The sequence below is a fragment of the Fomitopsis serialis genome (assembly GCF_022376445.1).
Source record: "Fomitopsis serialis strain Sig1Antser10 chromosome Unknown B0H18scaffold_3, whole genome shotgun sequence".
NCBI classification, from domain to species: Eukaryota; Fungi; Basidiomycota; class Agaricomycetes; order Polyporales; family Fomitopsidaceae; genus Fomitopsis; species Fomitopsis serialis.
Window position 1 is genome coordinate 726,484 of NW_025954963.1, and position 27,189 is coordinate 753,672.

A 27,189-nucleotide genomic window follows, 5' to 3' on the forward strand; every position below is an offset into this window, starting at 1 on the left:
GTGCGTACCCGTGCTCTCGATCTTCTGGTCCTACGTCCCCGCTGCGCACGAGTCATGCTTAGGCAGTGCTAGTGGTCGACAGTGTTGCCGTCAAGGATCAACAAACAGTCCATACCAATACCGGTGGCATGATATCAAGATTCCACGGGTCGGACGGTCTATATCCTGCCATGGCGCGCGAGCTTGGCGCACATCCTCGGCTATCCGTCATGTCCGCAAGCTTACACATAGTTTGCTATCCTCAAGATTTACTAAGAGGGCTCAAGAACAATTAAGTAGCGTATCAGCTCTTCCTCTTGGGAGGCTGCCAATCCTTCAGCCACTCCGTCACAAACTCGATCATCTCCAGATGGATCTTCTCGATCTCTGGTGGCTCAGCTGAGAGATCGCGCAAGCCGTACTCGTCGTAGTGATGAACACCTCCTGCAGATACGAAGATCCGCGTCAGTCATTGCGCTCACATAGGATGAGTTCACGTGCAACTCACCGGGGATAACCTTGTAGGGACGGAGGATTGTATCTGCGCGGAGAGGAGCTTCGTCCGCATGAGGAGTGTCAGGTCTCCATGGGTCGACTGCACGGTGCGAATCAGGATATCTACGTGCAACACGACCCGCAGTCAACTTGAGGTGAATGCTCACCTTCGCCGTCAATGATTGCCAGTCTGTCCGCAGCGATGTAATAGTCGCCGAGAATATTCACAGCGGTTATATTCGGCATAGAAGGCACAATGAAGTGCTCGCCCGGTGTGTAAGCCTACCGCGAAGGGTCAAATTGTGAGTACGCTCTCTTCAACCTGGTAGATTCACAAACCTGCTTGCAAGTCTTGGCCTCGTAGTCCACAGTAAGCCGGCGTGAGACGATGCTCGGAATCTCCGGTGGGGGAGCGTTCTATCCGATCTGGTGTGATGAGTTTGGTGCGGTGCATGAAAGTGACCAGTGTACTGACGAAGAAATATCCCCACTGAGTACAGACTTGGAATTGCCAGAGTCTCCACGTCGCGTCGAGGGATGTATCTTGGAAGGCAGAGTCGTCGTAAGTGCCGAAGCACTAAGTCGTACGTAAGCAATACGATCTAGCATTCAAGTGTATGGCCAACCTCATCAACCGATGTGCCCTCAGGGCAACGAGACACGTAGTTCTGGATAACATAACATTACAACGAGCATGTAGTCATAGTCGATATTTGCGCACCTCCTTGATGAATTGCGCATAGTTGTAAACCACCTTCGGTACGTTCAAGCCTCCTGGTAGTGCAATCATTTGAGTCTCGACATTGTATCCGATCACCTCATGCGCTGTGAGGTCTCCACTTCCGAGCGGCTTACTAAGAGCAGCGCAGAACTCCTCAAAGCCCGTGCTGCCGACGCTCGGGTCCCACACCTTCGCCTGCCAGTAGCCCATGGGGCTCTACCACAAAGAGAATATTTCAGTCAGTCCTCAACATGCCTGGCCGAGAACATGCTTCATGAACTGACCGACAACAGCGAAACAAAGTCCTCATCATGCTCGAGTTCTTTGAGGCCGAAGAGCTGCTTCAACGCAATGCGCAGGTGTGGGATGGAGAGCACGGTGTCGATGAACTCGACGGAGTGCACGAGATTGGCGGAGCACTCTGGTTCGGCGGCGCGCCGAATTATATCCATGTACCGCCAGTTTTCGAAATCCGCGTGCGTAACACCTGGATTGCAATGAGGCGCCGTTGAATGATACAACCCGGTTAGAGCAACAGACGCACCACTGGAGGCAATCGCGCCATATACGAGATCCGGATAGAGAATCTTCATGTGCGCCGCACGCGCACCGGCATAAGACCCCTGTCAGAGTGCGCGGTCAGTTCCGAAATGGGTACGGCTTCCGGCCGCGGACTTACTCCGTAGTAAATCCAAGGGTGACTAGGGGCAGTGAGGTCCTCGTCAACCCCAGGGAACTTTACATTGGCCATGAAGTAGGCGGAATCAGCGGCCGATTGTTCATTATTAAGCCATCTGGAAGAGTCAATCAGACGTTGAAAGGTGGTATGGCAGAGTCGCCCAGTACCTCAGGGAGTCTGTCGTGAAGTTCTCCACGGGCACGGAGTTCCCTGAGTTTATGTTAATCCATAGAACGTCTGGCACCGTAAGTCACGGATTCGCACCATAGTAGCTACGTTGCTTGTGAGTGTCAATGAAGCACTACAGAAGCTAAAGATTGCATACCGGTGTTCCAATACAACGCCTACACCACCTGTGGCTCTAGCAAGTATCTCGACGATGCCAGTGTCCAAGAACGGGATTCGGTCCTCCCCTGATGTCTCTCCGCCATCGAGGACAATGACTGGGGCGGCAGTGCCTGGCTTGTAGTGCCGAGTGTTAATCCAGTAGCGCTGGCCAAAGGTGTGAGAACTGTTCGAAAAGTGGTCAAGAGGCTGAGTGAAATAGTGCTCCGGAAACTCCTGGTTCGGCGCTGCAGATAAAGGGAGCTGTCCGGACGTCTGGGAGTCTATAGAGTGATCTACAAGGAGCTTTTGGCTGTGCTTCTCCCTTGCTACATCCAGCTTCCATAGATTGATACCCTGCGGACCGAATGCGCGAAAGGAGCTTGAATCCGGAAATGCGGCAGAGACAGAGGCCAAGGAGGCGGCAGCAAGCACGATAAAGCACCGCATTGCAACAGCAATACCCGGGTCAACAGCAAGCCTGGATGAGGCGGGCAACAAGCGACAACGACTCGACAATCACGAACCCTCTGGCAGATTGAGCCTGAGAGACTGAGGCAGGCGCGCAAGTTAAGTTGCGGCGCAACGCGTCGGTGGCTGAGGCAGTCACGTGCCATGTGATATTACACCGCTGCTATCATTTTGGGCGACTATGTAGGTTGAGGCACAGCTTGGCCGCTGACCAACTACTTAATTTACCTCGTCCACGAGAAAGAGAGGCCAGTACTCAGTACTCAGTACTCAATCCTTGCTACGTACAACCGACAATCATTCAATCCTAAGGCTACTACCACGCCGTGTCGATTAGCGACACAACCCGCGCAGAAGTCCGGCGGGGCTAATCACCTCACGGCCGCCACTTACTGGTCTCGGAATTGCCCGCGGGGCAAGCTCTAATACGCGTTCCTCATAACTTCAGTGAGTCTCTGTCTCTCACAAAGTATGTAGTGTGCGGTCACGTAAGCCGTGCAGGTTCTAGTGCTGGCCAAGCCTTGCCAGTGTCCCGGTGCTCTTACTGACATTTTGCTGCAATATCACGACCACGATTGACGGGCATATCTGTTGCGAACCTTCGTTGTCTTAAGGCTGCTGCTGTCTCAGTGATTTGTTGTCTTGTAAGGGATTCAGACGACTCGGAGACTCGGAGACACCAAACCACCTTCACCAAGGAGATCCTCGGTCGATGCGCGGAGCGCCCCCGGTAGGCGCAGTACTGTCTAGTACTGACATTGTTTGACGGCGTTCGAACATCGGCTTGACCACCCGCGGCCGGCGGTGCCGACCCGCCCGACTGGGAACATGACTCGTGCTTGGTTGCCTGAGTACAACACTGTTCCACAAGTCTTGGCACGTCTCGTGCACACTACATACATCATTTTCCTCCGCGATTCATGTTATATGTCAATCGCGTCCAAGTACTCATCCTATAACTTTGGCTCGAGGGCAAGGTCTGCTCTCACATCGAGTTTCATCTTGACTGCATCGTCCTTTCAACCGGTGTGTTCTGTGGTGTTATTTAGTCCATGCCGAACTGACGAACCTATGTAGGCCCTAGCCAGGTAGCCGCACCGCTCATTCCTTCGGCACTTTCGAACAGGCTTCAGGCTGCGTGACCCGATGTCCCATCCGTCCTCGTTCACTTCTACCGTCGCATCGCATGCAATCTCTATCACCACCCTTCCTCCAGAGCTGTTGCTCCTGGTACTGGAGTTCACGATGAACCCGTACCAATACCACACAGAGCGCATTTTCCGGACGATTGCATACAGCCATGTCTGCAGGTGCTGGAGGAGCCTCTTACTCGGCGCTCCTGACTTCTGGACTCTCCTGGATCTACAGTTTCCCACCATTGCTCGCGAGTTTTGCGTGCGCTCGCAGGATTGCCCAATCCGCGTATCCTTCATTGAAGCGGGGTCTACGCATGTATCCAAAGACACGCTCGCGTGGCTCTCTCTCCACTCCCGACGAATAGAAGGAGTCTACCTTGCAACTAGTCAAACTGTCATACGAGACATCTTGTCATTGATCCAACCCGCTTCGCCGTTTCTCGGGCAATTCAAGGACTGTCTACTGCCCGACGACACTCACGGACCAATCCTCTCCCTGGATATACATGCGCACGAGGTGCAACGGCTCAATATGGACGGCTTCCACGCCGTGAACTGGCCAGGTCTCTCAGAACGCCCAACAAGCTTGACCAGTCTGGTTCTGACTCGATTTGGCGAGCGGTCATACCTTCCGATTCCCCGACTTCTCTCCATCCTCTCGAACTGTCCAAAATTGCAGACATTGACACTATTGTCCGCCTTCTTGCCATGGCCTGTAGGGATCGCTAACCTCCTCGCCGTCGAGCTCCCGGCACTACAAAGTCTAGAAGTCGCTCACAACACCCCTGGCGCAGTTTCCAAGCTCCTCGACCGTCTCTCCTTCCCACATACGACCTCACTGACGTTCCACGCACACGGCACCATTGACCTCTCTTGTTTGCTCCCCAAGAATCTCGCGCGATTCGGACTAGCCGCCTCATCCTGCATTGACGACCCCCCAGTAACCCAACTCTGCCGTATATCGCCGAGCAATTTCATGCTCACCATGCACCGGCCACGGACGTCTTCAACCATACGCTTCTTCATTGCACCGGACGACCTACCCAATATTGTCAGGAATTTCTCCTCTATCGAGGCGCTCGTCAGCGGCTGCACGTACTTGCACGCCATCACCCACAGCCCTCCGGGTCGCCCTCGGCCATGTCAATGTCAATGGGCACTTGGAAGGCCGCGCTCTCCTCCATGCCTGCGCTGCGCCACATCGAGGTGAGCGGCGCGTGGGCTAACGATGTCCTCCTCTCGCTCATGGCGTCGACGGGCCCGCCTGCGCTCCCCTTCCCGCCGCTCTTCTCCCATTTTGAGACCTCGTGCCCCGCGCTGGAGTGTCTGCACGTTCTGGAGCGGTCTCGCGACGACACGCAGACGCAGAAGCTCCTCGACGCTATTCTCTTTACGTTCAAAGCCAGGCATGAGAGCCTCGAGAGGAAGCTACCGGTGCTTATCCTGGAGACGTCGAGGGCGAGTGCGAGGGCACTGATGTCGGCGTTCGCGCCGCGTTTCGCGGAGGTCGTTGAGAGAGTGGATGTCCGCAGTCGCGCAGCGGCCCCGGTTTCATTCGATGCCGCACCCATGGTCCTCAGCAGAGCTACTCAGGAGGCTCCCGCGTCATCGCCGGAGAGCAAACGGCGTTCCTAAATGCTGAAACGTCGGATTGGACTGAGTATGTATGCAGCTACTGCTCGCACACCGCATGTAACTTATTGGTCGCAAGGTCTCTTTTTCTTGGGACCCTCATCCACTCGAGGGTATCCGTAGGCGTCGTGACAGTCAACAAGGACAAAACCAAGTGCCGAAGTGCTACAGTGCTATCGATACAGAAACTAGGCTGTTACAGCAGAGACGCGGAACGTTGACAAGTGATGGACGCTGCGATTCCCAGTTGAAGCCAGCGGCGCTCGGGCGGGGTTCCCACCACACTGCACGACACCCATCAGGAATAGCATCCACGTGTCAGCCATCCCGCATCACTCACCTAATGCTTTTCCGTGCTCAGACGGAGCGCGGGCGGCCTCGCCAACAGACTCCTTCCAATCCCTCACCGCACGGTACGCTCGGCCCGGGACTTCCGAACAAGGGCTCACGACTTGCGGTGAGGACTGGCACAACTGTCCCTTATGTCAGCAGAGAAGCATCAAGCCGCTCGCGCGCCGGGTCCAGAGTTGGCCCATGCCAAGCTGTTGGCTCTGCCTAATCGAGCAGGTCTCGCGCGCCCTCCTCCCGATCCCGACGCGACGCGATGCGATGCGCTCCACCGCGTCTCGCCAAACGCCTTCGCCGTCGCCAACGTAGCACTGTAGATTCTATTGAATATATTTCCTCCTTTCGTGCACTCACACTGCCTTGAGATGAACGGCATTCTGAATGAACTCAGTGACTTTCTGCACTACAATCGAACATCCCTGCCACATATACTCGCAGCCTTGGCTGCCCCCGGGAACTCGAGTCACCCACTTGCCTGGACCATCCGCGAGTACCTTCCTGTGGTCCTGAATGCATTCCTCCAGGGCCCAGAGCCTACACGGCTACTAGAGTGGGCAGTCCATGTTGCTTCAAATGTCTATCAATCCGAGATCTGCAAGCTTTCGCAGTTGGACCAACAGCTACACTTCAATGCGAACTCTGCTTCGCCGGAAAAGCTCGAGACATTCACCATACGACAACTCGCGGTGACAATGGAAACGAACGCACCGCATGTCTGGCGCCTATTCGATGTAATGCTTGACGCGGACAGCGAGCTCGTGAAACTGCGCGAGCAGCGGCGTGCTAGACGCAAGGCCGCTCGTGCAGAGAACCCTGCAAAGCGCCGCGCGCTTGTTGACACGGAGGATGCGGATCTTGATGACGAGGAGGAAGTTTATTGGGCGGAACTTGATGTCTACGAGGAGCTGCTGCTCGGTGACGAGACGGCGCGGTCATCCTACGGAATGGAATCAGCCGCTAGGATGACGGAGGCACCTGTACGTACTACCCGTTCAAAACCCGAGAGCCTGCGGACAGTGGTGCGTACGAGTAGTATTTCGGCCCAAGTAAATTCATGAGATAACACATACCATTCAAACTACGACAGCGAAAAGTATCCCTTCTGAGCATGCTTGCGAAGAGCACGCATCAACGATGCAATGCCCTCGCGAGCATCATCGGTGTCTTCCTGCATGCATGCAATGCCCCTGACCGAGTCGTCGAGATGCTGTCTCAACTTGGGCTCTCTATCAGCCCATCATCTATCAACAACGCTGTCAGTTCATTAGCACGCAAAGCCGAATGGAAACGCCGCCAAGTCGGACAGCAGCTGCTTACGGCGTACGCGTACGACAACTTCGATGTCGCTTTCAATGTCGGGACACCCACGGTTGACAAGGGGGACCGGTCCCTCGCACATCTGACGTCTGCCACGATGATCCCTCTTGCGCACGATGTCAAGAAGGAAGACCTTATGGTTTCCGATGCGATCTGGGAGAAGAGCAGGTATAACCTCAAGAACAGAAGCTCCGCGAGCAACAGCAAACATACCTCGCACGCTCTGCTGCATCTTCACCCCGAGGATGACTCCCACTCGTCCAGCCTAAGTCGACGCCAGCGTTTTCAGGCTTGGCAGTTCAGGCACGACCTCGTTGAGTATGGACCTTCCTACTTCAAGAAATTCCGCGGTCAGCACAACGCAAATCCGCCCGAGATCATCGAACAAATTCCACTTACCAAAACACGACAATACCCACTCCGTGCCATGAATATCAATGAGTCCACGTGCCAGGGGAATGTCCAGGTCATACAGGACATGTTGTCCCAAGGTGGTGTTGGTGAACCATCGGATTCGGACACGAAACCGGTGGTAGGGGTTGACAATCAAGTGGTTCTTATCCACGGGGACCTTTCGACGCTTGAGCGCGTTCGCAGCGTTATTGAATCACGCGCGCTCGAGAAGACGCGCTGGCATCGCCTCCAGTTTGTTGTCATTGTTCCTGGCGTGTTCCATGCAATTATGGCATGTGCGGATGGGATCGGGAGGACGTACATGAAGGACAAGCACTCGCATACGGACCCGAGTAGCACGCTATACCACGGCGGTATCTTTCGACCTCAAGACACAGGAAAGCTCAAAGGGAACACACCTTTCCGAATGATGCATGACCTCATCAAGCACGATGGGATCGCGCGTCGTCTAGATGTGTGGCGTGTCGAGGTATCCCGCGGCGATCCAGACGTGAAGACACTTGAAGAATGGGCAGAGCGTCGGCAGCCAGGATGGGAAGACATCGTTGCGTTGTCGGAGCGTATGGTCACGCGGTACGTCGCACAAGCTGGTTTCAAGCCAGGCGCAGATGCGGCTCGCCGGGATGCTGTCTTTGAGACAGGTCAGCTTCGCCACCGCGACTACCTCCTGTATGAAGAGACTACGTACGCGATGAACCATGGCGATGTCGGGCGGCTAGAGACATGCTTCGTGAAATGGCTGTACATTTGGAAAGCAACGGGTAAGAGCAAGTATGCAACGTACTTCGGAGATTTCATGAGAGATGTCCATTTTGTCTACCCCGAGGGTCTTCGGTACGTTGCGGGTCTCTTGACACCTGTGCCATAGTATCTCACCGTGGCTTGTTCATTGTAGGCGTGCGATTCGTCTTAATTGGTTGTGCAATCTGCGCGGGCTGCCAGGCAAATTCCGCGCAATTGATTGGGTTGTTGAACTCAACAATCTATACACAAAGGTAAGATCATAACGAAAAGCATGAGGAGATATCAACCTTACTAAACATTGCCAGCATATACACGGTGGCGAATTCTCAAACCGAACACTTCAATACCTGTTAAAGGAGTCTGGGCTGATTGACATATACCGGATGTCGCAGGTCAATATCGCCGACAACTTTTGCATGACGAACCGTACAATAAATCACACGAAGCCCGACATGACCGAGACCTTCAAGAAGGTACGCTACCACATGCAGACAAACCACACACACGAATATGTTGAAGGGAGGAAGGGGTACAGTGTCAAGGACAAGCTACGCGAAGGATTCGGAATACTACAGACGGCGAAGCGACAAGGGATTACAGGTGTCGAGGCCGAGATAGGCGGAGACAGTGCAGAAGGTGATGGAGAGACAAGCCAGACGATCGATGCGGAGGACCTTGCGATCGAGTAGTGCTATAAAACTCGATGCAACACAGATGGGGATAGCCATAGTAGGGCACAGGGAATGCTAGTCATGAGGGGGACTCGAGGATGGCGGTAACATTGTGTAAGAGTATGCATTCTGAGGATATGAAGGCGCGCCGGGCGTGGACGCAAGCGGGCGACCCGGAAGAGGGATTGGTTGCGGGAAATATGGTGGCTGCCAGCTCGTGTAGCCACTAAACGCATAAGGCCCGGGCATAGCGCCAGGTGGAGGAGGGAATGTGTGGTACGCATACGGATGATTACTTACTTGCTGAGAACCCGAGCTGCCAGGAATGGTGGTCGGAGCGATGTATGGTGCCCCGCCGTGTGCTTGAGTTTGGAACATTGGGACGGTCGGTGCGGTAGAGTGGATCAAGGAGGGCGCGGCAGCGTAGGTAGGCATTGATGTGAATGGTGCGGAAGCTTGGGGTGAGGTAGGTGTGGTCACTGAAGCTGTGCCAGAAATCGTAGTCGGCTGTTCACGTTGTGGCTGCGTAGACGCGCCCGATCGAGGGAGCTGCATACTCGGCCCCAGAATGCCGTTCGGTGCGCTGCCATTGCGAATACGTTCAGCAGTAGCAGTGAACTCCACGCGAGAGCTAGGTGCCGGAAGGTCTGCAATACTGGATGACGCCGCACGCGGAGATGCGGCTGGGCGTGGTGGCTGCCTGTGTCCACTAGAAGACGTCGAGGTTGGTCGAGACGGAGGATGAGCCTGAGCGCACGGATCAGAGGGCTGTTCGATGTTCCTGGGATTTTTAGGATGCATTGGACAGCCATGGTTTGAGGCTGTGCGACGTCGTACATAGTAAGTGGATCATGCGATATGCGCTGTATGGTTCAATGACGCACCAATGTGCCCTGTCTGCCCACACTTCCCACATCTCCGCATGACGGTCCCTCCTTTCACCTGCTTCCCTGTCGAACCTGCCACTGCGGTGCTATGCTCCGCTCGGTCTTCATCTTGTGATTGTTCAGTGCCGTATACTTCCTCGACGAGCCCCGCGATCACACCACTGTACTCAATAGCGCCCTCCCAGTTCGACTCGAAAGCAACGTCGGCAGCACAGCTGAGCTTCCGGTGCTGCGCACACAGAACAATCCGCTCGAGATGGGGCTCGTCAGCAAGAAATGCCTCAGGGCCGAAGTCCAAGAGGGCACTCTTGGGCAGTATGGAGACAGCTGCTGAGTCTCGCCAGGTACGTAACCGTGCCTCGAACTCCTCGTCTTTGGGGCTCTTCGCCTTTTTTCGCAGGTTTGATTTCTTGCGAGCAGCCTCGCCAGCCGAAGTTTTCTCGTTATTCGTTGCCAGGTGAGTCTTCATTTGTTCAAGGAGATCGGGCGTGCAGATGTCACAACAGAGGCGAGACTTGAGGGGACGGCAGCGCGAACATCCATCAACATTGCGAGGATCACACTTCCGATGGTCATGTGCTGTCGTACTAGATTAGGTTCGGTGGTGTCAGTGAGACACATTGTAACACGTACTCTCGTCCCCGCCGAAGTATGCTCTTGGAACACGGCGTCGGCATCCTAGGCGGCGTGTCTTTGCGTTGACAAAGTCTTGTATTACGACGTCTTGCTCCAGTGCCTTCGATAGCACGAATCGCTCACCGGTCTTGTTTGCAGGCTTGAATCCCTTGTAGCGTCCTCGGAGATCTGCATCGCGGGGCCCAAAGAAAGTCGGCAGATGAACTGAGGGCAGATCAGCACCAGTGGAGCGTTCGGGACTGTGACTGGACGTGGAAGGTGCATCGACCGCATGCTCGACAGCTATAGCTCGGCGCTTGCCTGTATTGCGGCGCCGACCATGAGGACCGTCGGACTCCTCGTGCACTGGGAAGGTGTCCAATGCGACGTTTGCGGGGCGCTTTGTCCCAGCAGCTGCCACCTCGTGAGTGTTTGTTTGTTCATTGTCAGGGCTTGCTTCGGATGTGGCTAGTTCCATGGGATCAGTGGGAGATTGAGTCATGCGAGTCATTGAGAACGACACACCTTGCGATGTTCCTGAAGGAACAGGGACACGCACAACCTTGACATTCTTCTTGTAGCTTGGGCTTGTGAAGAGGCTCGCCCAGACGTCATTGGTTGGGTCTCCATGGGTCTCAGCCCTCACTGGCAACTCCGATGGATGTGCAGGCTCAGGAATCGAAGAGTTGGCTGGTGGAAGTGGGGGTTCATCGAAGTACTTCGGCTCAACAAAGATAATTGCGAGAGCTTCGAGGGCGGGATCGCGTGCACCTCGCCCGAAGCGCTGCCACAATGTCTCCATGTTGCAGGTAAGCTTCCATTGGATGATCAGCTCGATGTCCTTGATGTCGATGCCCTTTGAATGCAGGTTAGTGGCCCAACACGGCATACTGATGGACTGTACTGCCGCACCATTCCAAGCGAGTCAGTGCCACAGACACCGGTACGCTCACCCAATGCGACCGCGGAAGTCTCGTCCTCGCGGAAAGTGTCCGACATGATCGAATGGAACCAGATGAGCTTCTTCTCGTCTTCAGGACCAACAAGAGAGCGTAGGTGCAAGCAGCATGCTTCAGCCTCCTTGATGTTGTCGAAGAAAATGATGAATTTCTTCTTGGTTAACTGCCGCCGGCCATTGACTTTTGGTGCGACCAAGTCATCCAGATCCTTGAACGAAGACACAGAGTGCTGCATCTCACGCACGGCGAGGAAGACATTTGGCCGGTCATTTGGCCGCAGAAGCTCGAGTGTGTTCTCCTTGGTGAGGTTCAGAGTGTCATAGATGTCGTGGAGGATTGTCGCTGAAAGGGTGGCAGATAGTAGGCAGTAACGGACGTGTGGGCAGCGCGTGAGTAAATAGCGAAGGCGCTTCAGATGTTTGTAGTCGGGGCGGAATGTTCCCCAGGTACTGATGCAATGAGCTTCATCGAACACAATGGAGAGGAGGCGCCGCGTGAAGGGTTCGTGGTCCCACAGACATTCAAAATGGCCATTTGGTTTCATGAGAACCTCCGGATTCACGACGACAAGACGGTACTGTCCGGCCTTTACTGCCTACAACACAGTCAGAGGTAACCAACTCGAATAGTGTACAATCATGGAAGTGTACATACCTTTGCAGTCTCCTCTGTATCATTCTTCCCTGAGATCGCAATGGAATTGATCCCAGCTTTCTCAAGCCGAGCGACAGTTTGGGAGCCCAGGAGATTCAAAGCAGTAACAACAATTATGATCGAGTCCGAGCTGAACAGCAAGGGCATCATGAACGCTAGAGATTTCCCAAAGCCGGTGCGCGCGCAGGCTGCGACATTCAAGTCGCCGCGGAGGATAGCAGCACATATTTGAATTTGAAGGATGCAGGGCCGTTGACCATAGACCTCTATAGTCCTGCGACGAATCTCACTGTATGATGGGTTGATTCTGTGGAGGCACATGTCGGCGAGGGTAGAGCAGAACAGAGGAAAGGAGGAAATATATTCAATAGAATCTACAGTGCTACGTTGGCGACGGCGAAGGCGTTTGGCGAGACGCGGTGGAGCGCATCGCATCGCGTCGCGTCGGGATCGGGAGGAGGGCGCGCGAGACCTGCTCGATTAGGCAGAGCCAACAGCTTGGCATGGGCCAACTCTGGACCCGGCGCGCGAGCGGCTTGATGCTTCTCTGCTGACATAAGGGACAGTTGTGCCAGTCCTCACCGCAAGTCGTGAGCCCTTGTTCGGAAGTCCCGGGCCGAGCGTACCGTGCGGTGAGGGATTGGAAGGAGTCTGCCTCGCCAAAGGCGCTGGCGTAGGAATGACGAAAGAACAGTCAACGAGGTTGACGTGGCCCTGATTCGCGAGCTTCTGCATGGCCCCTCGGAAGGCCGCTCGCATGACATCGTGGTTGCCTGTGCCCGCCAATTTAGCCCGGCAGCATGTGTCTCCATCAACGCCCCTCACCTGCGAAAGAACGCCAGATGCCCGCAGTGCTGGGGTGCTGGGCGATGGCAGCATCGGACGTGAGCCGCATTACGTTCTTGAGCGGCGATTTGACCTCTGCAGTGCTCCTTCCTTTGCCTGGGTAGCATGTGCCGTTCAATAGCATCTACGCGGACTCAGAGACCCCTTTACCAGTCTGAATGAAATGAACACGGTTACCTCTGAGTAGAACTTGGTGTCGAAGACCTCAGGCGTACTATCCAGGGGCACGTTCGGTACGCTTGGATCAATCGTCTTCTGTCTGGCTACTGAATGGGCGGCCAGCAGTGCTACTGTCTCCTCTATGGTAAAGCCGGCGTCGGACATCCGCGCCAGGAGGACGTCCGCGGAGTCGGTCGGCGACGGGACGAGACCGGGCGGAGATGGTGCGACGGCATCGGGTCGTCCAGCATGGAATGTCAAGCGAGGACTGCCTGGACAGTTGGACAGCCCGACCGCACCTGCAAATTGTATTCTGGTCCCAATTGGTCTACAAGCGCCTCACAAGGGGAGGTCAGCAAGCTTACATGTCACCGTAGGAAACGTTGTGATTATCGGCGACATCTCTGAGAGCCAGTACGATGTCCTCCAAGCCATCATTCGCAGCTGTAGGACGTTAAGATGTCATTCAGTTTACACAGTTATCGCATACGTACGGTTGGCGAGCTCGGTATCTGCGAACCGGATGATGCTACCGTCCGCACCACCGCCACTGAAGTGCATTGTCAGCGCACAGAGAAATCATTCGTGATTTTCGAGCTCACCCAAATGAACCGGAGTCCTCCAGCATGCGTGATCGGCCTACGGCATCATGAAAGGTCAGTCTGAGAGCCTCTCGCGCCTGATCGTTGCATTTGCCGTCGTTGAATCTACGCAGCGGTGCTGTTAGCCCAGAGAAGGGCATACTCCCAGCACTGACTAGTACGCACACGTTCGCCCGAAGTTCGCGGAGAATCTGAAGTCAACAGTGAGATCAAGAGGCACCCACTCTGTATCTGACAACTTCCGTACGGTGAACCATGGTTTGCACTGCGGGCGTCAAGACTCTATTTGCAGTGTATAAGTGGGGAACCATACCTGTTCCCTTGCCAATGAATGGTTGAATTTAGCCTCCATTGTCGGGGGAATGTCTCCAACGCTGGGAAAAAGAATCGGGCTCTTCGCACCCGCTACAAAGCGAAAAACTCTTGTGAGGAAAAGGAGCGGCGCGAGCTTCATTACAGTTCGTTAAATACAAAAATCAAAGGAAGGTAGAGTAGACAAGGGAGTCTACCGCAGCGGTCTGAACGTCCGAGGCGTTCAGTGACCACCACTGACAGAAGAGGGGCGGCGCGAACAGGTCGCGTTGACGCACGTGATTGGATACTGTACCACCTTGAGTTCAGGGCCGGCTTTTTCGCGTGCAGGCGCGGGGTCCCGTGGACAGAGCCTGGACACTGCTTCCACCTACTACCGCGAGCGATCGTTTGTGTTTCGCCTGCCTTTCTTTCGCTCAAAGGGCCACCCCCTTGCCCTCCTCCTCCACAATGCCTACACGCCGCTATTCAAAGTTTATACCGCCCAATCTCTCAATGAGCGAGCTCGTCTGCCAGAAACTGGATAACGATGCGACTGACCTCTTGATCGACAAATGGCTCGAGCGCCCCCATAGTCCCGATGCCTACTATGACTGGTTCCAGCGCGTTCGGGAGCGCCGACACGCCGCAAACGCGAACATTTGCAAGGAGCAGATCCTTCTCTGGAGCAAGGGCGTATTCGTCCCCGAGAACATCTTCACGCGCACGGTCGACACTGGGCGCCTCATTCCTCTCGACCGCACATGGGTCACGCATGTCTATCACCACCATTCTATGTCGCGGCTCAACATGATGCCTGTAATATTCAGTATGGTGTGTACTCCTCGCCATTCTGCATAGCCATCCGCTGATGACTGCTTTGAGTTAGCTACCTGAGTTGATGCTCCTTCGCGGCATGCACGATCGGGGCTGCGACGAGATATATGTCATCGTCACCGATCTCAAACGACAGGAGATGGACCAAATCACAGAGTACTTCAAGTACGTGTGCAGAAACGCGGCGAATGGAGCATGTAAATCCAGCGTCGAGGAGAAGATCAATCACGACCGTCAGTATTCCTTTTCGCACTGTCGAGGGTGGTTACCGACCGTATGTCCCCTCTTCTAGACATGACCCTGACCCACATGCTTGACCGAAACCGCCGCACACCATGCTTCCCCCAAATCGACCTAACACTTCGAGCGATCCTCTACGAGAAGCGACCACCATTCGTCGTCCTCTTCTCACACCAAACGATGTCCTATCCCAAATCCTTTTTGCCAACTCCCTCTTCGTCCCGTCGAAAGACGTCTACTTCGACTTTCCGAGTGGCTGCCCAAACCCCGGCTGCACTGATAACTGCTGCGAGCTCATCCGCTTTCCAAAGCAAGGTCTCGAGACCGCCGCGGTGCTCTGCGACAAGCGGAAGGTGCGCTACCGGTACGGCCGACGGGCGAAGCCAAAGGAACTATGCAACTGGATCGATTGTCATGTTGTTTCTCGGACGAGGTTGTGCCCGGTGTGCACATTCAAGAAGGGGGCAGCGAAGGCAGCGTAGCGGGCAGCAGTGAAGGCAGTGATGGTAGCGTCTACGAGGCAAGGTTTGCGGGATTGATTTGTAGTCGGTGTAAGCTGGTGAAGTACTGCTCTCCCGACCACCAGAAGCTCGATTGGGAGGAACACAGGAGGGTGTGTGTGAAGCCCGGGCCAGCGGTGGAGTCGGAGGCACAGACGTAGTAGGAGGGTGGAGGTTCGCAGCGCGGAGTTTTGTGGTCCAGCCATCGCGGCGAGGAGGAGGGATGTGCGCATGTACAATGGGCGGTCTTGTTCGATGGCTTGCAACCTAACATTATCGTTATTTGTGATGTGTCTCCTGCTCGCCTCGATGCTGTATCTTGTATCGTCGGCCTTACTGTATGATTTCTCTCCCTCAACGCGCATACGAAGCGCCTGGCAGTCTACTCGGAGGATATTGCACATGATGTCACTGTCAGCGCCGATCGACCTGACTGCTACACTCATTTCCGCTCACTCGCCTGACTGCGACCACCATGTCTCTACGCTACCTGACGGCGAAGCTCGCGCAACAAGTGGATACTTTCCATTTGACGCTGTCCAAGAGGCTCACTATGGCACTGCGGCACTGCACAGATCGATGAGGAGCTTATGAACGCTGCTGGAGCGTTCAGCATCGACCAGGTTCGTAGCATGTCTCTCGGTCATCGAGAAAGGCGGCATGCTGAAGAGTGGGTGCTTGCATCCGTCGCGACAGCTGATGGAACTTGCGGGTCTAGCATGTGCGCAGACGCTTGCGACAGTGTATAGCAGGAGAAGTACCCGCGCGTACTCGTATGCTGTGGGCCAGGAAACCAGGGAGGTGATGGGCTCGTTGCGGCGAGGCATCTTGGTGGGCAACAGTGAGTCTGAGTCTGAGTCTGGCTCATGGTCTCTGTAGGTATGTTCGGATACAAGCTACCATTTGGATGCCGAAGGTAAGCCTCACACACCTGCCTTGTCATACTGGAACATATCTCGATACCGTTCTTCTAGCCCGGCTCCAAAGACATCTACCAGGTATGCACGTACGCACGCTCTGCCTACCCGTAGTCTCAATCGCCACCAAAGCGCCTCAAGACGCAATGCGACAATATGCACATCCAGACCATCGCGCCGAGCAGCGATGTCCAGCCCCTCCGCGACGCACTCGCCCGCTCCGATGTCATTCTCGACGCCATCTTCGGCTTCTCTTTCCAGCCACCCGTCCGCGCGCCCTTCGATGCGGCCCTTCCGCTGATCAGCCAGTCGGGGTTGCCCATCGTCTCGGTCGACATCCCTTCGGGGTGGGACGTCGAGAAGGGCAACGCTGTGGGTGTCGGTTTGAATCCAGATGTTCTTCTCAGTTTGACTGCGCCGAAGGAGGGCTCGAGGGATTCAAGGGCCGTCACTTCCTTGGCGGCAGATTCGTGCCAAAGTGCGTTCGCAGTGGCCGTCCCGTGTATTGCGCGATGATATACATCCTACTGACTGTATCTTCCGTAGAGCTATGGAAGAGAAGTTCCAGCTCAACCTGCCGGCCTACCCTGGCTTCGACCAGATCGTCGAGCTGCCCTCCGCTGAGAGTTCCCAGAAGCTGTGATTGTCTTCAGGGTAGGGACGTCAGGTATGATGTTGAGAAGTAGTAAATACATATGTACCAACTTTGCCAGATACTTGAAGGACATGTCAGGGAACTTGCATACAATTGACTAGTGCTCAACAATGAGCGTTACCTCGATTATTCACACCGAGGCCGTCATTCGTTGATCACTGGTCCCGCTCGCCGACATGACGAATTTGTGTATGTCGGGCGGAGGTGATCATACACGCAGAATCTGCGAGACAAAGGTTGGACCAGGACCAGAACAAAGACAACCCAGCGGTTTCGCGTGACGTCACGCGTCAGTGGTCACGCCCACACGCGACCCGGTGTTGCTTGTCCGAGTCTTGTTCTGCACTATCACTCCCCTCTCCAGACAGCATGTCCCGCGTTCAGAAAGACGCTATCAAACGGCTATGTGGGAACGAAGAAACGATGGGCCTCGCATTGAGCTTCTTCAGGATAGCCTCTTTGTCCACCGGGCCCGGAACAGGATATGACCTACGCGACGCTGTCTCCGGCCTCCCAGCCGTCTGTGCGTACCTCGCCTCGGAAGGGTGCGTTGATGCAGCTCTGCATGCCCATGATAGTGCTCATGAACGCGTAGGTCGAGCAATGGAGACGTCCCTGAGAAGGTGGCCCAGACCGCGTCCTGCCTCGCGCCCAAGGTCTGGCGCGCCACAGTCAAGACCGTCCGCGCCGCCCTAGACGCAGTCGCTGCGCGGGAGCAAGAGCAAGGAGATGCGCCGCTTGAATATCAAGACTTGATCTCGCAGAACAAACTGAGGAGACCCGCGTTCGTTGCCGCGTGCATGAATGATGTGGAGAAGTCGCTGCTGAAGACGGGGCAGCTCCCCGAGGAGCTTCACCCTCCTAGTGAATCATTGAAGGTTTCTGTGTTTGTGTGGGTCTTGCAGAGCTTGTTTAAGGTATGCTAGTCCTGTTGCGAGGGTGCGTTCAGGATGTTGAGGTGGCTTGGGTAGATGAGCTCCGTCACGCCTGAGAAGACGCTCAAGAGGTACGACGTTTCGCGCCGGGACTACGAAGATATCGTCGAGATTCTCGAGGAGTCGTGTCAAGACGCGGCCGACAGGGTACGCAGGAAAGTAGCGGAGCTCAGGGCCACACATGTCGCGGGTGTAACCGCGTCAACAGTGCCCGCTACTCAGGAATCTGCACCGTCCACCAGGACGCCGTCTTTATCCCCTTCCCGGTCTGCCCTGGCGACCGACAGCGAACGCGAGCTTTCCCTGTCCCCCCACAAGACACCCTCCAAGTCTGCCTTGAGAACAGACAGCGAGCGGGAGGCCTCTCTCTCCCCGCACAAGACACCCACTCACAAGCGGAAGGTCGCCTTCGCACAGCTCGGCGACGTAGACACCGAGCTCCTCGACACGCCATCCAAGCGTCCGCGTCTCGCCTCCCCCGCGAAGCCTACACGAAGCCAACCCGTGTCTCCCGCGAAGCCTACGCAAACTGAGTCCTCCACCCCCGCTGAGCCTGTTCAGCCTCCTCTTACACAACTACCAACCGCCGTGCCGAACCCTAGCGCGATCTCCCCCTCTAAGCCGAGTCGCCCCTCGGGTGGAGGCCCGCCGCCCCTCCCCGCACTCACCATGCCGAAGCCGTCGATTTTCCCGAGCGCGAAGTCTGCCTCGGCACAGTCTCCCCTCGACCTCCTCGCACAGCGGAGCAGCTCGCGGAGCCCCTGGAACAGCTCGTCGCCCACGCGGCCACAGACACGCTCACAAACACAGCCGCAGCCCACGCCCAAGCCTGCGCCTCCCGCCCCCGTCGCTGGCCCGTCGACACCCAGTCGCCGTGGACGGCCTCCCAAGGCAGCGGAGGGCATGCCTATGACGCCCGCGCGGACTACGCCCGGTCGTGCTACCCCTGCGCATACGAGCCCTGGTCGCAGTCCTGCACGCCGGCGCGTCTCTGCGGCCCTCGCTGCGTTCGACGAGGACGAGGATGGGGGGAGATCGCGTCGCTTCCGCCCGGTGTTCTTGGACCAGAAGCAGTGGTTCCAGCGCGACCCGCGGGCAGAGCGGGAGTGGAGGATGGTGGAGGCGAGGATGCGGGAGAATGGGATGGGCCCGTTGATGTTGGGGAGGGCAGGGAGGCGGCCGGTATCTGCTTGAGCTTGAAGCTTGAAGCTTGGACTCTTGTGATGAAGTGTACCATTGTGTTTTGTGTTGATCGTGCTTTGTTGAGCTGTGGTATCTGCGTCGTACGTCTATAATACATGTAATGTTGATCCAATCGCGCGTTCATTGAGTGTGCTAGCTAAGACAAGACAGCGAGATAGATAGAGCAATATCGGAGAGCACCCAGCGATCCGTAAGCAAGTATCACAGGTATACCAGAGCGTGAGTAACGTTGGAATATCAATCAATGCACAGCTCATTTTGACTTGGTTTCCACCGGAGTGTCCAGACGGTGCGACCCCCCTACTGCTGCTTGGTCTTGGCGTGAACCGTGCGCAACGACTTGGCAATGTGCCCATAGGAGTCAATCATGAGCCAGACGGGGATGACCACCCAGCTGTGCGGTATCATCAGCAAACCACCATTGGGTAGTGTTTCCAGGCAACTCACATAACATTCATGAACTGTGTGAGTGACGCAGCTTGTTAGTATGCGTTCCTCACAAAGAACGGTGACAGAAAGGTACGCACGACGAGGTAGACCCAGAAATGAAGGATGTTGTCGGTGTTCAGGTACTGATTCCCGGTGAGCCATTCTGGACAGAATGTCATCCACCTGGAGAAGGGATCAACTCGGACTGAACTCTGCTTCGCGATCAGATGAGACTTGCCCTCCGTAGAGCTCCGCGGTACTGAGGACGACAATCCAATAGTGTCGGGCGGGATCGTTCCGGGCGAGCTGCGTGAGGATGTAGCAGCATAGCGGGCCGGCACCGAGCACTGTCAGAATCTCGAGTGAGACGACTGTCGGGTCCGAGAAGCCCCAGCGAGCGTCAGCCCTGGTATATTCCTTCCCTGTGCACGTTGTTAACAAGACATTCATGCTAGAGGCACAAGCGGAAGTCGCACATAGCTCCGCGAAGGGACCCTCGCTGGTGTTAACCTGGCGCCCGAAAGTTGACAGCCAAAGGAACGAGCCCTCGAACGTGAAGTGGATCATAGCGTCGAAAGCCTACTCATTGGGGTCATTCAGCACACAATCCTCTGTGTTGTTGCCACGAGCGTACCAGCCATATCCAAGTGAACTTGTCTTGCTGGCTTGCGGTTGCGGGGAGGTACTTCTTGGACGAGAAGTACGCGGCGAGGCCGACGACCGCCACGAAGCCGAGCGAGTATGCGGAAGTCTCGGTGAAGACGGGGAGGGTCTCAGCGGCGCTGGACATGACGACTATGCGATGTGCCTAGGAGAGGGGGTGGTTGGGCGCGAAGGAGGCGTGGGCCCTGGGAGTGGTCGTTGCTGGAGGCCATGTTGGATGCGCGTCTGTATGAAGCTCGATCATCCGATCACCTTCCCCGCATTCTCGGCGCGGCAATGTCCTTGTCACCGACACCGACATTGTCACAGTTCGACTCTCGTCCCGTCGTGACGAACCACCATCTTCCGAGTCGCAACTCGACGATTCATCTCATTGAGGGACTCCCGGGGACAGCTCTCCTTCTACAGACCCACCTATTTAACATCTACGACTTCTCGTTAGCGAAGAAGATGCCAATGCGCTCAAGGTCCAGTAGTTGCAGCTCCGACCATGCAGCTGAGGAGTTGGACAGCATCTCAGTCAGTACACTTCACATGTTTGAATCACATTGCTGACTCTTGTCGCCAGAATTATGCGGTACACGAGGAGATTGCCCGAGGCACCACCTCCGTGGTGTATCGCGCAACTTGCAAACGCGGTCGCCTACGGAACCGCCAAGTAGCCCTCAAGAAGGTGCGTCGACAGATTACCATCTCTTCTCCACCACGACGCTGATGCCGGCACAGACCTCGAACTCCAAACTTAACGAGGCCTCGGAGGATCGTCGTAACGAATCCACCGCTCTGCACCAAACACTCCATCATCCAGGCATCGTCACTCTTTTCTCCGAATTCTCTACGCCATCGGACAAGTACCAGGTGCTAGAATATTGCCCTCGAGGATCATTGTCAAGTCTCCTCCGTTCACGCTGCCCATCAGTTTTGTCTGAGGAAGAACTGAGAGGAATTGTGAAGAGCCTTGTGCATGCTCTCACATACTTGCGCAAGCAGCGCGTCCTGCATGGAGACATCAATCCGGACAATACACTACTCACAGACGACCTTCGCGCCGTATGTATTGGTTCATTTTGATATGCTAGTTGCGTTGACAGTCGCTCTGCAGAAGCTGTCGTGCTTTGGACAGGCTGTCCGGTTACCAACTATGAATCCAACAGTTTCAATGTTTCGTCAAACAAACGCTTATACTGCTCCGTACGTTACCCCTACTTGAACTCGGGTCTCACGCCTGATGTAGTTTATAATGAAGAGAGATTATCTCTCACAGCTCCCACGGCTTCAGTGTTGACATATGGTCTCTCGGCTGCCTGATGTTGACCTGCCTTACCGGTACCCCTTCTACTGAGGTGAGTGCACCGTATCACACCTCCGCACATCAGCCCTGATTCGCATTGAGGCGTTCTTTGCGGCTAATGCACCCCATGTTCCTCTCCCGACGCTAGAGATCTCATCCGTCATATGTTACAGAAAGTACGTCTGGCGTCCTCTGACATTCGCATTCATATGTATGTCTCTCTGCGAGCAGGACCCAAATCGTCGCATTCCCTTGCACCGCATACTCTCGCATGCATTCTTCGAGCCCACCTTGAATGTGGAACCTTTCACTCGCCCACCTCCGCCGCAAGGCTCTGACAAAGAGAATGAAATGACCCCGCGCCCTATAAAGCAATCCAAATATCCTGCGTTGCTCTCCAAAGGCGCCCCTCCTTCCAGAGGCACATTCTCTGATCGTCAGCCCGAGCCAGCCATAGGCAGGACGCCTCTTACAGACACCCGGAACCGCGATCTACGGAGGGTCCTCAGTGACGAGCTGAGCGAATCCGCTGCGCCTTCTGCCGTCGCAAGACGGTTCGCATCTGCACCGCAATCCAGCTCCGTGGGGACCAAAGCCCTGCGATTCCTTTCATCTCAGTCGAGGCAGCTGGGGATACATTCGATACCTACAACCCCTGCGTTGACTGACGACACTGCGTCTGTCGCCTCCGGGGAAGACATAACGTATGACGAGGACATACCACAAGTGGTAATCGGAAAACACTCTGGGACTCCGGGAATAGGACATCCTCTCCTCTCCCGTCCGCAGTCTGTCGAGGGCCACAACGTCCCGCATCCGACGCACAAGGCTCGTATCGGATCTCAGTCGTCGCAGGAGCGCACTGCCGTGGGATCTGGCGCTCCGTCGATAGGGCAGCGGTCAAGAACCCCGTCCACTGCTGTCGTGACATCCAAAGCGCCTATCCCGCGACAGGAGAGGCGGACAGTCTCAGCACCGCGTGTGGCGCCACCGGTTCCTCACTCTGCATCGGAGACAATATCCACGGCCTATCTCAGCCCACAGACGCATAAGGTTGCCCATGGACAGCTCGTGATCCTCCCGTCGAAGTCTCTGCTCGTCGATTTTCGAGAGGGCGACAGACGGCGGGGCAAGAAGGGTAATGAAGTGTTGTTGATCAGTCCTGACGGTGACACGGTACGTGCGCTCCCGTCAAGGATGTCCGTGGACGACCATGGGTTGATGATATCTCGTAGATTCATGTTTATAGCGCACCCCACTTGAGCACGCCGTGTTGCTTAGCAGAGCCTTTGGCTACTTACGCCCTGAGTGGGCTGCCTGAGGCGTATAGGAAAGCCTACGAAGATGCGAACCGGCTCGTAAATCAACTCAAGCAGCGCATACCCCAAGTACACTAATTCATTCTCTCTCCCATGATTCCACTCATGCCCTCTCTCTAGTTGGTACTGTACAAGCCAGACCACAAGTGCATTCTAATGGCGAACGAGCCGTTAGGCGACATCGAGCTGACGTTCGGCAGAGGCCCCCTTCCAGACAGCTTGAAGGCGACTGACCCCTCAATGAGCAATGAGCCGCATATGCGTATCACACTCCGACGACGACGCCAAGCGGTCGAGATTGCGCGCTTCATCCCTTCTGCGCACACCGAAGTCAAGGCGGGCACGGGCGAATGGATACGGAAGGTGCTTCCGCTGGCGATGAACTACCTCTGTGTCTCGGAGGATACTCTAGCCGCGCTTGAGCCTGGCGAACGAGACGGGCTGGAGCAACTGGCTAGGTTCTTGCGACTCTGTGAAGCGCTGGAGACTCAGGAAAGAGAGCTCAGGGGACAAGAAATTGCTGCAGACACTATGCTACAGCGTGCGGCGACCTCTGAGGACGACAATGACAGTCTCGATGAACATGGCGTCAAGACACATCCGGAGAATGGACTCACTGGGCTAGGTCGACGTCGTGCTCAATCGCAAACGTCAACTGTGGGTGCGATGATACCTGACGATGAAGATGGTACCCTGGCGACTATGGCAACCAGAGCATCTTCATCTAGCGCAAGTGTATTGCCGTCTATCGAGCTCGCTCCGCGTCCCTCGAAATTCTCTACGGGTCTACAGTCACGACTCGGGGTCACAAATACTGGTTTCGGGTCTCATACTAGCTCTAGCCTTGGCTTCGGCTCAGCACGTCCGCCTACCTCGCTGCCTGTGTCCTGTGCTAAGTCTGGATCTGGCTCAATGAACCGGCTCGGCTCCAACGGCTCTTCGGATGGTCATGGCAATCCGGAAACAAGATTCATAGCCTCAATCGGATGGTGCATGCGAACTACTTCGTGCGGCTTGCAATCGTACAAGCTCATGTTACAAGATGGTGCCACGCTCGCGGTCGACGTGTCCGAGACTGGAGAAGACGTCTGGTACGCCAAGTCCCCCAGGAGCAACCCTGTAAGCACACAGCTCGCTGCGTACCGTCGTATTCGAAGCTGATCGAGTCTCGTTGCCAGACATCTTCCGGCTGTCTGCTGAAAAGCTGATCCTCAACGTATCGACGATTCAAGATGTTCATCGACATGTTCCGCGATAATTAGTGTTTGATTATCGAGTTACTTCCACTTCTTCGCTTCTACCAAAGGCTTCGCTTGTAACGCATCATCAGCTACTTAGTAGCATACATACACTGGTTAATTGTACTCGTCATATATATTTATTGAATCCATGCAACAAGCGACGCTGCATTTCCTCAGTGGACGCATTCGAACAACCCGACTTACCCGATCTGTCCTCGAACAGATCATGCATCTCAGATCCATGTGTGACAGACGCGTGACCGAGCGCGGAGGTGACGCGTCCCGGTCCAGGCGCTTCCGATCGCAGGTTCGCGCTCGCCTTCAAGGTTCCCTCGCTGCTCAAGGTTCTAACTCTCTCAAAGTGAATATGGCCGACCCGCGCATTGCGTTCAAGGCTGGCCGGTGCTTCCGGCGCGAGAACACCAACTTTGTCGACGTGGAGCCGACGAAGGGCGCGATCATACTGCAGAATGGCGAAGACGGCTTGCTGCATTTCATGTGGAAGGACAGGTCGACGAATGATATCGAGGAGGTACGTGCCTACAACACGAGGTGTCTGGTCTGTGACTGAGTGGGCATTGTCTAATGTAGGACTTGATTCTGTTCCCTGGCGAAGCGACGCTGGTAAAGGTGGACCAGTCAGCATGGGGGCGGACGTATGTCCTCAAATTCTCGTCCTCGAACCAAAGACATTTGTGAGTCTCCCATTCAGCAAGTTGGCTGCGCCATTCTCATGATGTGTAGTTCTGGATGCAGGTAGTTCACAGCTAAATACAGCGCAGTGCCATGACCTGACATCGGAACAGGACGCAGACTCGAGCAGAGATGCCGAGTTCGTGAGCAACGTCAATCGACTCTTGACTGACCCTCAGATGGTCCCAATTTGGTCCGCACCGGGTGCGAGCTCTGAGCCGCAAGCATCGACATCCTCCGCCCCTGCCGCGGGCTCGTCACAAGCTGCTTCGACGTACGTGTTCAGCATTCAGTTCGACCAAGCATGACGCGTCTAACAGTAGCCTCAGATCGCAGGCTACTTCTGGTGCACAGGCGACACCGGAGCAACTGGCGCAGATGCAGCAGATCCTCGCATCCTTCGCCGCACAAGGCGCGCAACAACAACAGCCAGGTTCGTCAGCCCAGAACCTCTCCCTCGACGCTGACCGACGCCACTCCGCCCAGAACTCTCCCTTGTAGACATCCTGACCCCGCCAATCTCACTCCGCTCTTTAGCTCCCACCCCGAGCTCGTCCAGGCGCTCTTCCCGTACCTGCCACCCGACCTGCCGACGCCGCCGAACGAGGAGACGCTGCGGCAGATCATAGCGTCGCCGCAGTTCCGGGGTGCTGTGCGGAGCTTCGACCAGGCGCTGAGGACGGGCTTGCTCGGTGGGCTCGTGAGGGGGCTAGGTCTGCCGGAGGAGGCGGGAACTGGGGTTGAGGCGTTCTTGAATGCGATTCAGGAGCAAGCGAGACAGGAGGATGGTGGTGACCGGATGGATACGGATTAAGGGCTGCGTTGGTTGTTAGTATGTATTGCTTCTATGAGACGTCTCATCGAATGGGGAGTCATGAGGGTTACGTGAGCGGGTCGTGAGTGAGAGTAAGTCATGATGTTGTACACCCGTATGTGAGATACAATGTCCCTCTGGCGCACTACTATACAAGATAGGATCAATGGCTGCGCCCCGCTAGCCATTGTAGAACAATATCTCTATGGCTGATATTAGCAAACGGCGGAGCAGATGACAACAGGACTCACAGGTTGTGCTGGCTTTTCATCGAGCACTGCCGTAAACGTGAGAAGGTGCGAAGATCATGAGAAGAGAAGCTGCGCGTACCGAATAGCACTGATGTCATTGAGAAGTTTATGAGTATCTCCTTGAGCGCCTGACATATGAGAGAGCACGTACAGATACAGGTCTGTTTTGAATCTTGTCTAGTTGCCTATACGCACGGTTAGCCCGTCCGATCACAAAGTAACAGCCCAGACATGCGTACAGCGCCTTGATCAGCTCGTTCACAGGAGCGTGACCCTCGATGTCGTTCTTGTTCCCGAGCTGCGGTGACTCGGGTGAGAGAGCGGCCCCGAGCATTACAGATACTACTCACGACTAGTAACGGAACACCGTTGAGGCTGGGTTGGGACAGCAGCTGGTGCAGCTCGAATCGAGCAGTGTCGAACTTCTCCTTCTGTGGGCGGCAGTGAGGGGGCGACATTCGGAACATCGAGTGATACGCACGTCGGAAGAGTCAACCACGAAACTGTATACTCTGGTTAGCACATCAAGACGGCGATATCACCATGGACATACATGATAGCATCAACGCCGTTACAATAGCGCTCCCATATTGACCTGTATCTTGGCTGGCCTGACGGGCAGCAGCTGCATCAGTCTCGACTGCTTCGTTAATAGATGCACGGATGAGTGCGCACCTGCAACATCCCATATCTTGAGAGTAATGTTGCCTCGACGGACCTTCCGGAAATTAAAGGCAACAGTCGGAACGACTTCTTCGCTCCACTGAGCGATATGCAGGACACGCCTGCTCAGCATGCATCGTTCAGGGAGAAGCTAGCGCTCAGAGAACTCACCTGGCCGGAACCTATGACGTTCACGAAGGAAGTCTTTCCGGACGCCTTGTGCACAGCGGTCAGTGAGACGGCCTTTACGCAGAACACCTGGCATACCTGCAGCCCGACGACTGATATCTCAGCCTGCTTGGAGAAGAATAGCCTGATTAGGTGCGACCGTAACAACTAGAGTCAGCCGTCGGTATCATACTGGCGGGACCCGACTTGCCCGCTGAACCACTGAAACAGAGAGGTAAAGAAGGAGGCCATGATTCCGGGCCAGAAATGTGTCGCACGACTGGGAGATGGAGGTGTAAGTCAAACACGGCTGCGATTGCCCGACAATGACACTGGCTGTGTGGATCTTAGCCTTCCGCGTCCAAGCGGCAGTCGTCTCGATTCTCGAGCGCCGGCGCAGCGGGGACGCGTCTAATCACGTGCATA

General features: G+C 55.5%; 13 protein-coding genes across 13 annotated transcripts; 8 read left to right on the plus strand and 5 right to left on the minus strand.

Annotated features, from left to right (window-relative positions):
* Positions 1-283: 283 nt before the first annotated feature.
* On the minus strand, positions 284-2,648 carry B0H18DRAFT_1113746 (serine carboxypeptidase S28-domain-containing protein; the record flags this gene model as incomplete). The annotated part of the gene is made up of 13 exons (XM_048033004.1): positions 284-423; positions 488-574; positions 642-756; positions 814-891; positions 950-1,051; positions 1,101-1,142; positions 1,196-1,411; positions 1,480-1,682; positions 1,740-1,818; positions 1,875-1,989; positions 2,042-2,084; positions 2,139-2,146; positions 2,200-2,648. 13 exons carry the CDS (start codon positions 2,646-2,648, stop codon positions 284-286), a joined length of 1,677 nt encoding a protein of 558 aa, XP_047899706.1.
* A 1,167-nt stretch (positions 2,649-3,815) lies between these two features.
* Positions 3,816-5,440, plus strand: B0H18DRAFT_1113747 (uncharacterized protein; the record flags this gene model as incomplete). Its single annotated transcript, XM_048033005.1, has 2 exons — positions 3,816-4,856; positions 4,925-5,440. The coding sequence occupies 2 exons, from the start codon at positions 3,816-3,818 to the stop codon at positions 5,438-5,440; spliced, it is 1,557 nt and encodes a 518-aa protein (XP_047899707.1).
* A 710-nt stretch (positions 5,441-6,150) lies between these two features.
* B0H18DRAFT_1164508 (uncharacterized protein) lies at positions 6,151-7,613 on the plus strand (the record flags this gene model as incomplete). The annotated part of the gene is made up of 3 exons (XM_048035833.1): positions 6,151-6,543; positions 6,595-6,801; positions 6,873-7,613. Coding segments are annotated over 3 exons (1,341 nt in total), but the record flags the coding sequence as incomplete, so codon positions are not given.
* On the plus strand, positions 7,581-8,949 carry B0H18DRAFT_868612 (uncharacterized protein; the record flags this gene model as incomplete). The annotated part of the gene is made up of 3 exons (XM_048039956.1): positions 7,581-8,350; positions 8,412-8,511; positions 8,566-8,949. 3 exons carry the CDS (start codon positions 7,581-7,583, stop codon positions 8,947-8,949), a joined length of 1,254 nt encoding a protein of 417 aa, XP_047899709.1.
* Positions 8,950-11,121: 2,172 nt separating this feature from the next.
* Positions 11,122-12,367, minus strand: B0H18DRAFT_868615 (P-loop containing nucleoside triphosphate hydrolase protein; the record flags this gene model as incomplete). The annotated part of the gene is made up of 3 exons (XM_048039957.1): positions 11,122-11,289; positions 11,346-11,987; positions 12,047-12,367. Coding segments are annotated over 3 exons (1,131 nt in total), but the record flags the coding sequence as incomplete, so codon positions are not given.
* Positions 12,368-12,382: 15 nt separating this feature from the next.
* B0H18DRAFT_320894 (heme peroxidase) lies at positions 12,383-14,221 on the minus strand. The gene is made up of 9 exons (XM_048037558.1): positions 13,967-14,221; positions 13,901-13,918; positions 13,819-13,844; positions 13,654-13,758; positions 13,546-13,601; positions 13,417-13,495; positions 13,070-13,364; positions 12,872-13,016; positions 12,383-12,819 (listed from the first exon to the last, which is right to left on the minus strand). The coding sequence occupies exons 1-9, from the start codon at positions 14,105-14,107 to the stop codon at positions 12,527-12,529; spliced, it is 1,158 nt and encodes a 385-aa protein (XP_047899711.1). The 5' UTR covers positions 14,108-14,221; the 3' UTR covers positions 12,383-12,526.
* Positions 14,222-14,320: 99 nt separating this feature from the next.
* On the plus strand, positions 14,321-15,859 carry B0H18DRAFT_973495 (uncharacterized protein). Its single transcript, XM_048043933.1, has 5 exons — positions 14,321-14,778; positions 14,834-15,014; positions 15,074-15,203; positions 15,275-15,432; positions 15,483-15,859. The coding sequence occupies exons 1-5, from the start codon at positions 14,416-14,418 to the stop codon at positions 15,680-15,682; spliced, it is 1,032 nt and encodes a 343-aa protein (XP_047899712.1). The 5' UTR covers positions 14,321-14,415; the 3' UTR covers positions 15,683-15,859.
* A 137-nt stretch (positions 15,860-15,996) lies between these two features.
* On the plus strand, positions 15,997-17,081 carry B0H18DRAFT_1081981 (YjeF N-terminal domain-containing protein; the record flags this gene model as incomplete). The annotated part of the gene is made up of 8 exons (XM_048031466.1): positions 15,997-16,035; positions 16,097-16,144; positions 16,218-16,278; positions 16,311-16,352; positions 16,418-16,437; positions 16,553-16,834; positions 16,873-16,916; positions 16,985-17,081. 8 exons carry the CDS (start codon positions 15,997-15,999, stop codon positions 17,079-17,081), a joined length of 633 nt encoding a protein of 210 aa, XP_047899713.1.
* Positions 17,082-17,424: 343 nt separating this feature from the next.
* Positions 17,425-19,268, plus strand: B0H18DRAFT_973503 (uncharacterized protein). Its single transcript, XM_048043934.1, has 3 exons — positions 17,425-17,638; positions 17,689-18,010; positions 18,065-19,268. Exons 1-3 carry the CDS (start codon positions 17,463-17,465, stop codon positions 19,220-19,222), a joined length of 1,656 nt encoding a protein of 551 aa, XP_047899714.1. The 5' UTR covers positions 17,425-17,462; the 3' UTR covers positions 19,223-19,268.
* On the minus strand, positions 19,269-20,527 carry B0H18DRAFT_973505 (Emopamil-binding protein). Its single transcript, XM_048043935.1, has 6 exons — positions 20,295-20,527; positions 20,137-20,239; positions 19,899-20,082; positions 19,759-19,843; positions 19,679-19,692; positions 19,269-19,625 (listed from the first exon to the last, which is right to left on the minus strand). The coding sequence occupies exons 1-6, from the start codon at positions 20,448-20,450 to the stop codon at positions 19,532-19,534; spliced, it is 636 nt and encodes a 211-aa protein (XP_047899715.1). The 5' UTR covers positions 20,451-20,527; the 3' UTR covers positions 19,269-19,531.
* Positions 20,528-20,599: 72 nt separating this feature from the next.
* Positions 20,600-24,141, plus strand: B0H18DRAFT_1113755 (uncharacterized protein; the record flags this gene model as incomplete). The annotated part of the gene is made up of 10 exons (XM_048033006.1): positions 20,600-20,842; positions 20,892-20,996; positions 21,050-21,373; positions 21,426-21,514; positions 21,570-21,666; positions 21,717-21,773; positions 21,846-22,790; positions 22,850-23,002; positions 23,054-24,052; positions 24,112-24,141. 10 exons carry the CDS (start codon positions 20,600-20,602, stop codon positions 24,139-24,141), a joined length of 3,042 nt encoding a protein of 1,013 aa, XP_047899716.1.
* Positions 24,142-24,541: 400 nt separating this feature from the next.
* On the plus strand, positions 24,542-25,954 carry B0H18DRAFT_1164520 (proteasome complex subunit Rpn13 ubiquitin receptor-domain-containing protein; the record flags this gene model as incomplete). The annotated part of the gene is made up of 5 exons (XM_048035834.1): positions 24,542-24,706; positions 24,766-24,869; positions 24,935-25,141; positions 25,197-25,304; positions 25,354-25,954. 5 exons carry the CDS (start codon positions 24,542-24,544, stop codon positions 25,679-25,681), a joined length of 912 nt encoding a protein of 303 aa, XP_047899717.1. The 3' UTR covers positions 25,682-25,954.
* B0H18DRAFT_868494 (P-loop containing nucleoside triphosphate hydrolase protein) lies at positions 25,845-27,015 on the minus strand (the record flags this gene model as incomplete). Its single annotated transcript, XM_048039949.1, has 12 exons — positions 25,845-25,884; positions 25,933-25,958; positions 26,012-26,020; positions 26,084-26,117; positions 26,172-26,230; positions 26,283-26,363; positions 26,414-26,435; positions 26,486-26,543; positions 26,608-26,695; positions 26,767-26,811; positions 26,863-26,908; positions 26,966-27,015. 12 exons carry the CDS (start codon positions 27,013-27,015, stop codon positions 25,845-25,847), a joined length of 558 nt encoding a protein of 185 aa, XP_047899718.1.
* Positions 27,016-27,189: the final 174 nt, after the last annotated feature.

Bases quoted from the DNA above. Each gene is read 5' to 3' on its own strand.
- B0H18DRAFT_320894 (XM_048037558.1), bottom strand. From the start codon at position 14,107: ATGAAGCTCGCGCCGCTCCTTTTCCTCACAAGAGTTTTTCGCTTTGTA. The intron at 13,602-13,653 runs GTGAGCTCGAAA...AATGCACTTCAG, and splicing joins GAGGACTCCGGTTCATTTGG to TGGCGGTGGTGCGGACGGTA. The intron at 13,496-13,545 runs GTACGTATGCGA...AACGTCCTACAG, and splicing joins AGATACCGAGCTCGCCAACC to CTGCGAATGATGGCTTGGAG.
- B0H18DRAFT_973505 (XM_048043935.1), bottom strand. From the start codon at position 20,450: ATGTCCAGCGCCGCTGAGACCCTCCCCGTCTTCACCGAGACTTCCGCA. The intron at 20,240-20,294 runs GTACGCTCGTGG...CCCAATGAGTAG, and splicing joins AGTTCACTTGGATATGGCTG to GCTTTCGACGCTATGATCCA. The intron at 20,083-20,136 runs GTGCGACTTCCG...CAACGTGCACAG, and splicing joins GGGTCCCTTCGCGGAGCTAT to GGAAGGAATATACCAGGGCT.
- B0H18DRAFT_973503 (XM_048043934.1), top strand. From the start codon at position 17,463: ATGTCCCGCGTTCAGAAAGACGCTATCAAACGGCTATGTGGGAACGAA. The intron at 17,639-17,688 runs GTGCGTTGATGC...ATGAACGCGTAG, and splicing joins GCGTACCTCGCCTCGGAAGG to GTCGAGCAATGGAGACGTCC. The intron at 18,011-18,064 runs GTATGCTAGTCC...TGGCTTGGGTAG, and splicing joins TCTTGCAGAGCTTGTTTAAG to ATGAGCTCCGTCACGCCTGA.
- B0H18DRAFT_973495 (XM_048043933.1), top strand. From the start codon at position 14,416: ATGCCTACACGCCGCTATTCAAAGTTTATACCGCCCAATCTCTCAATG. The intron at 15,015-15,073 runs GTCAGTATTCCT...CCCCTCTTCTAG, and splicing joins GGAGAAGATCAATCACGACC to ACATGACCCTGACCCACATG. The intron at 15,433-15,482 runs GTCATGTTGTTT...ACATTCAAGAAG, and splicing joins ACTATGCAACTGGATCGATT to GGGGCAGCGAAGGCAGCGTA.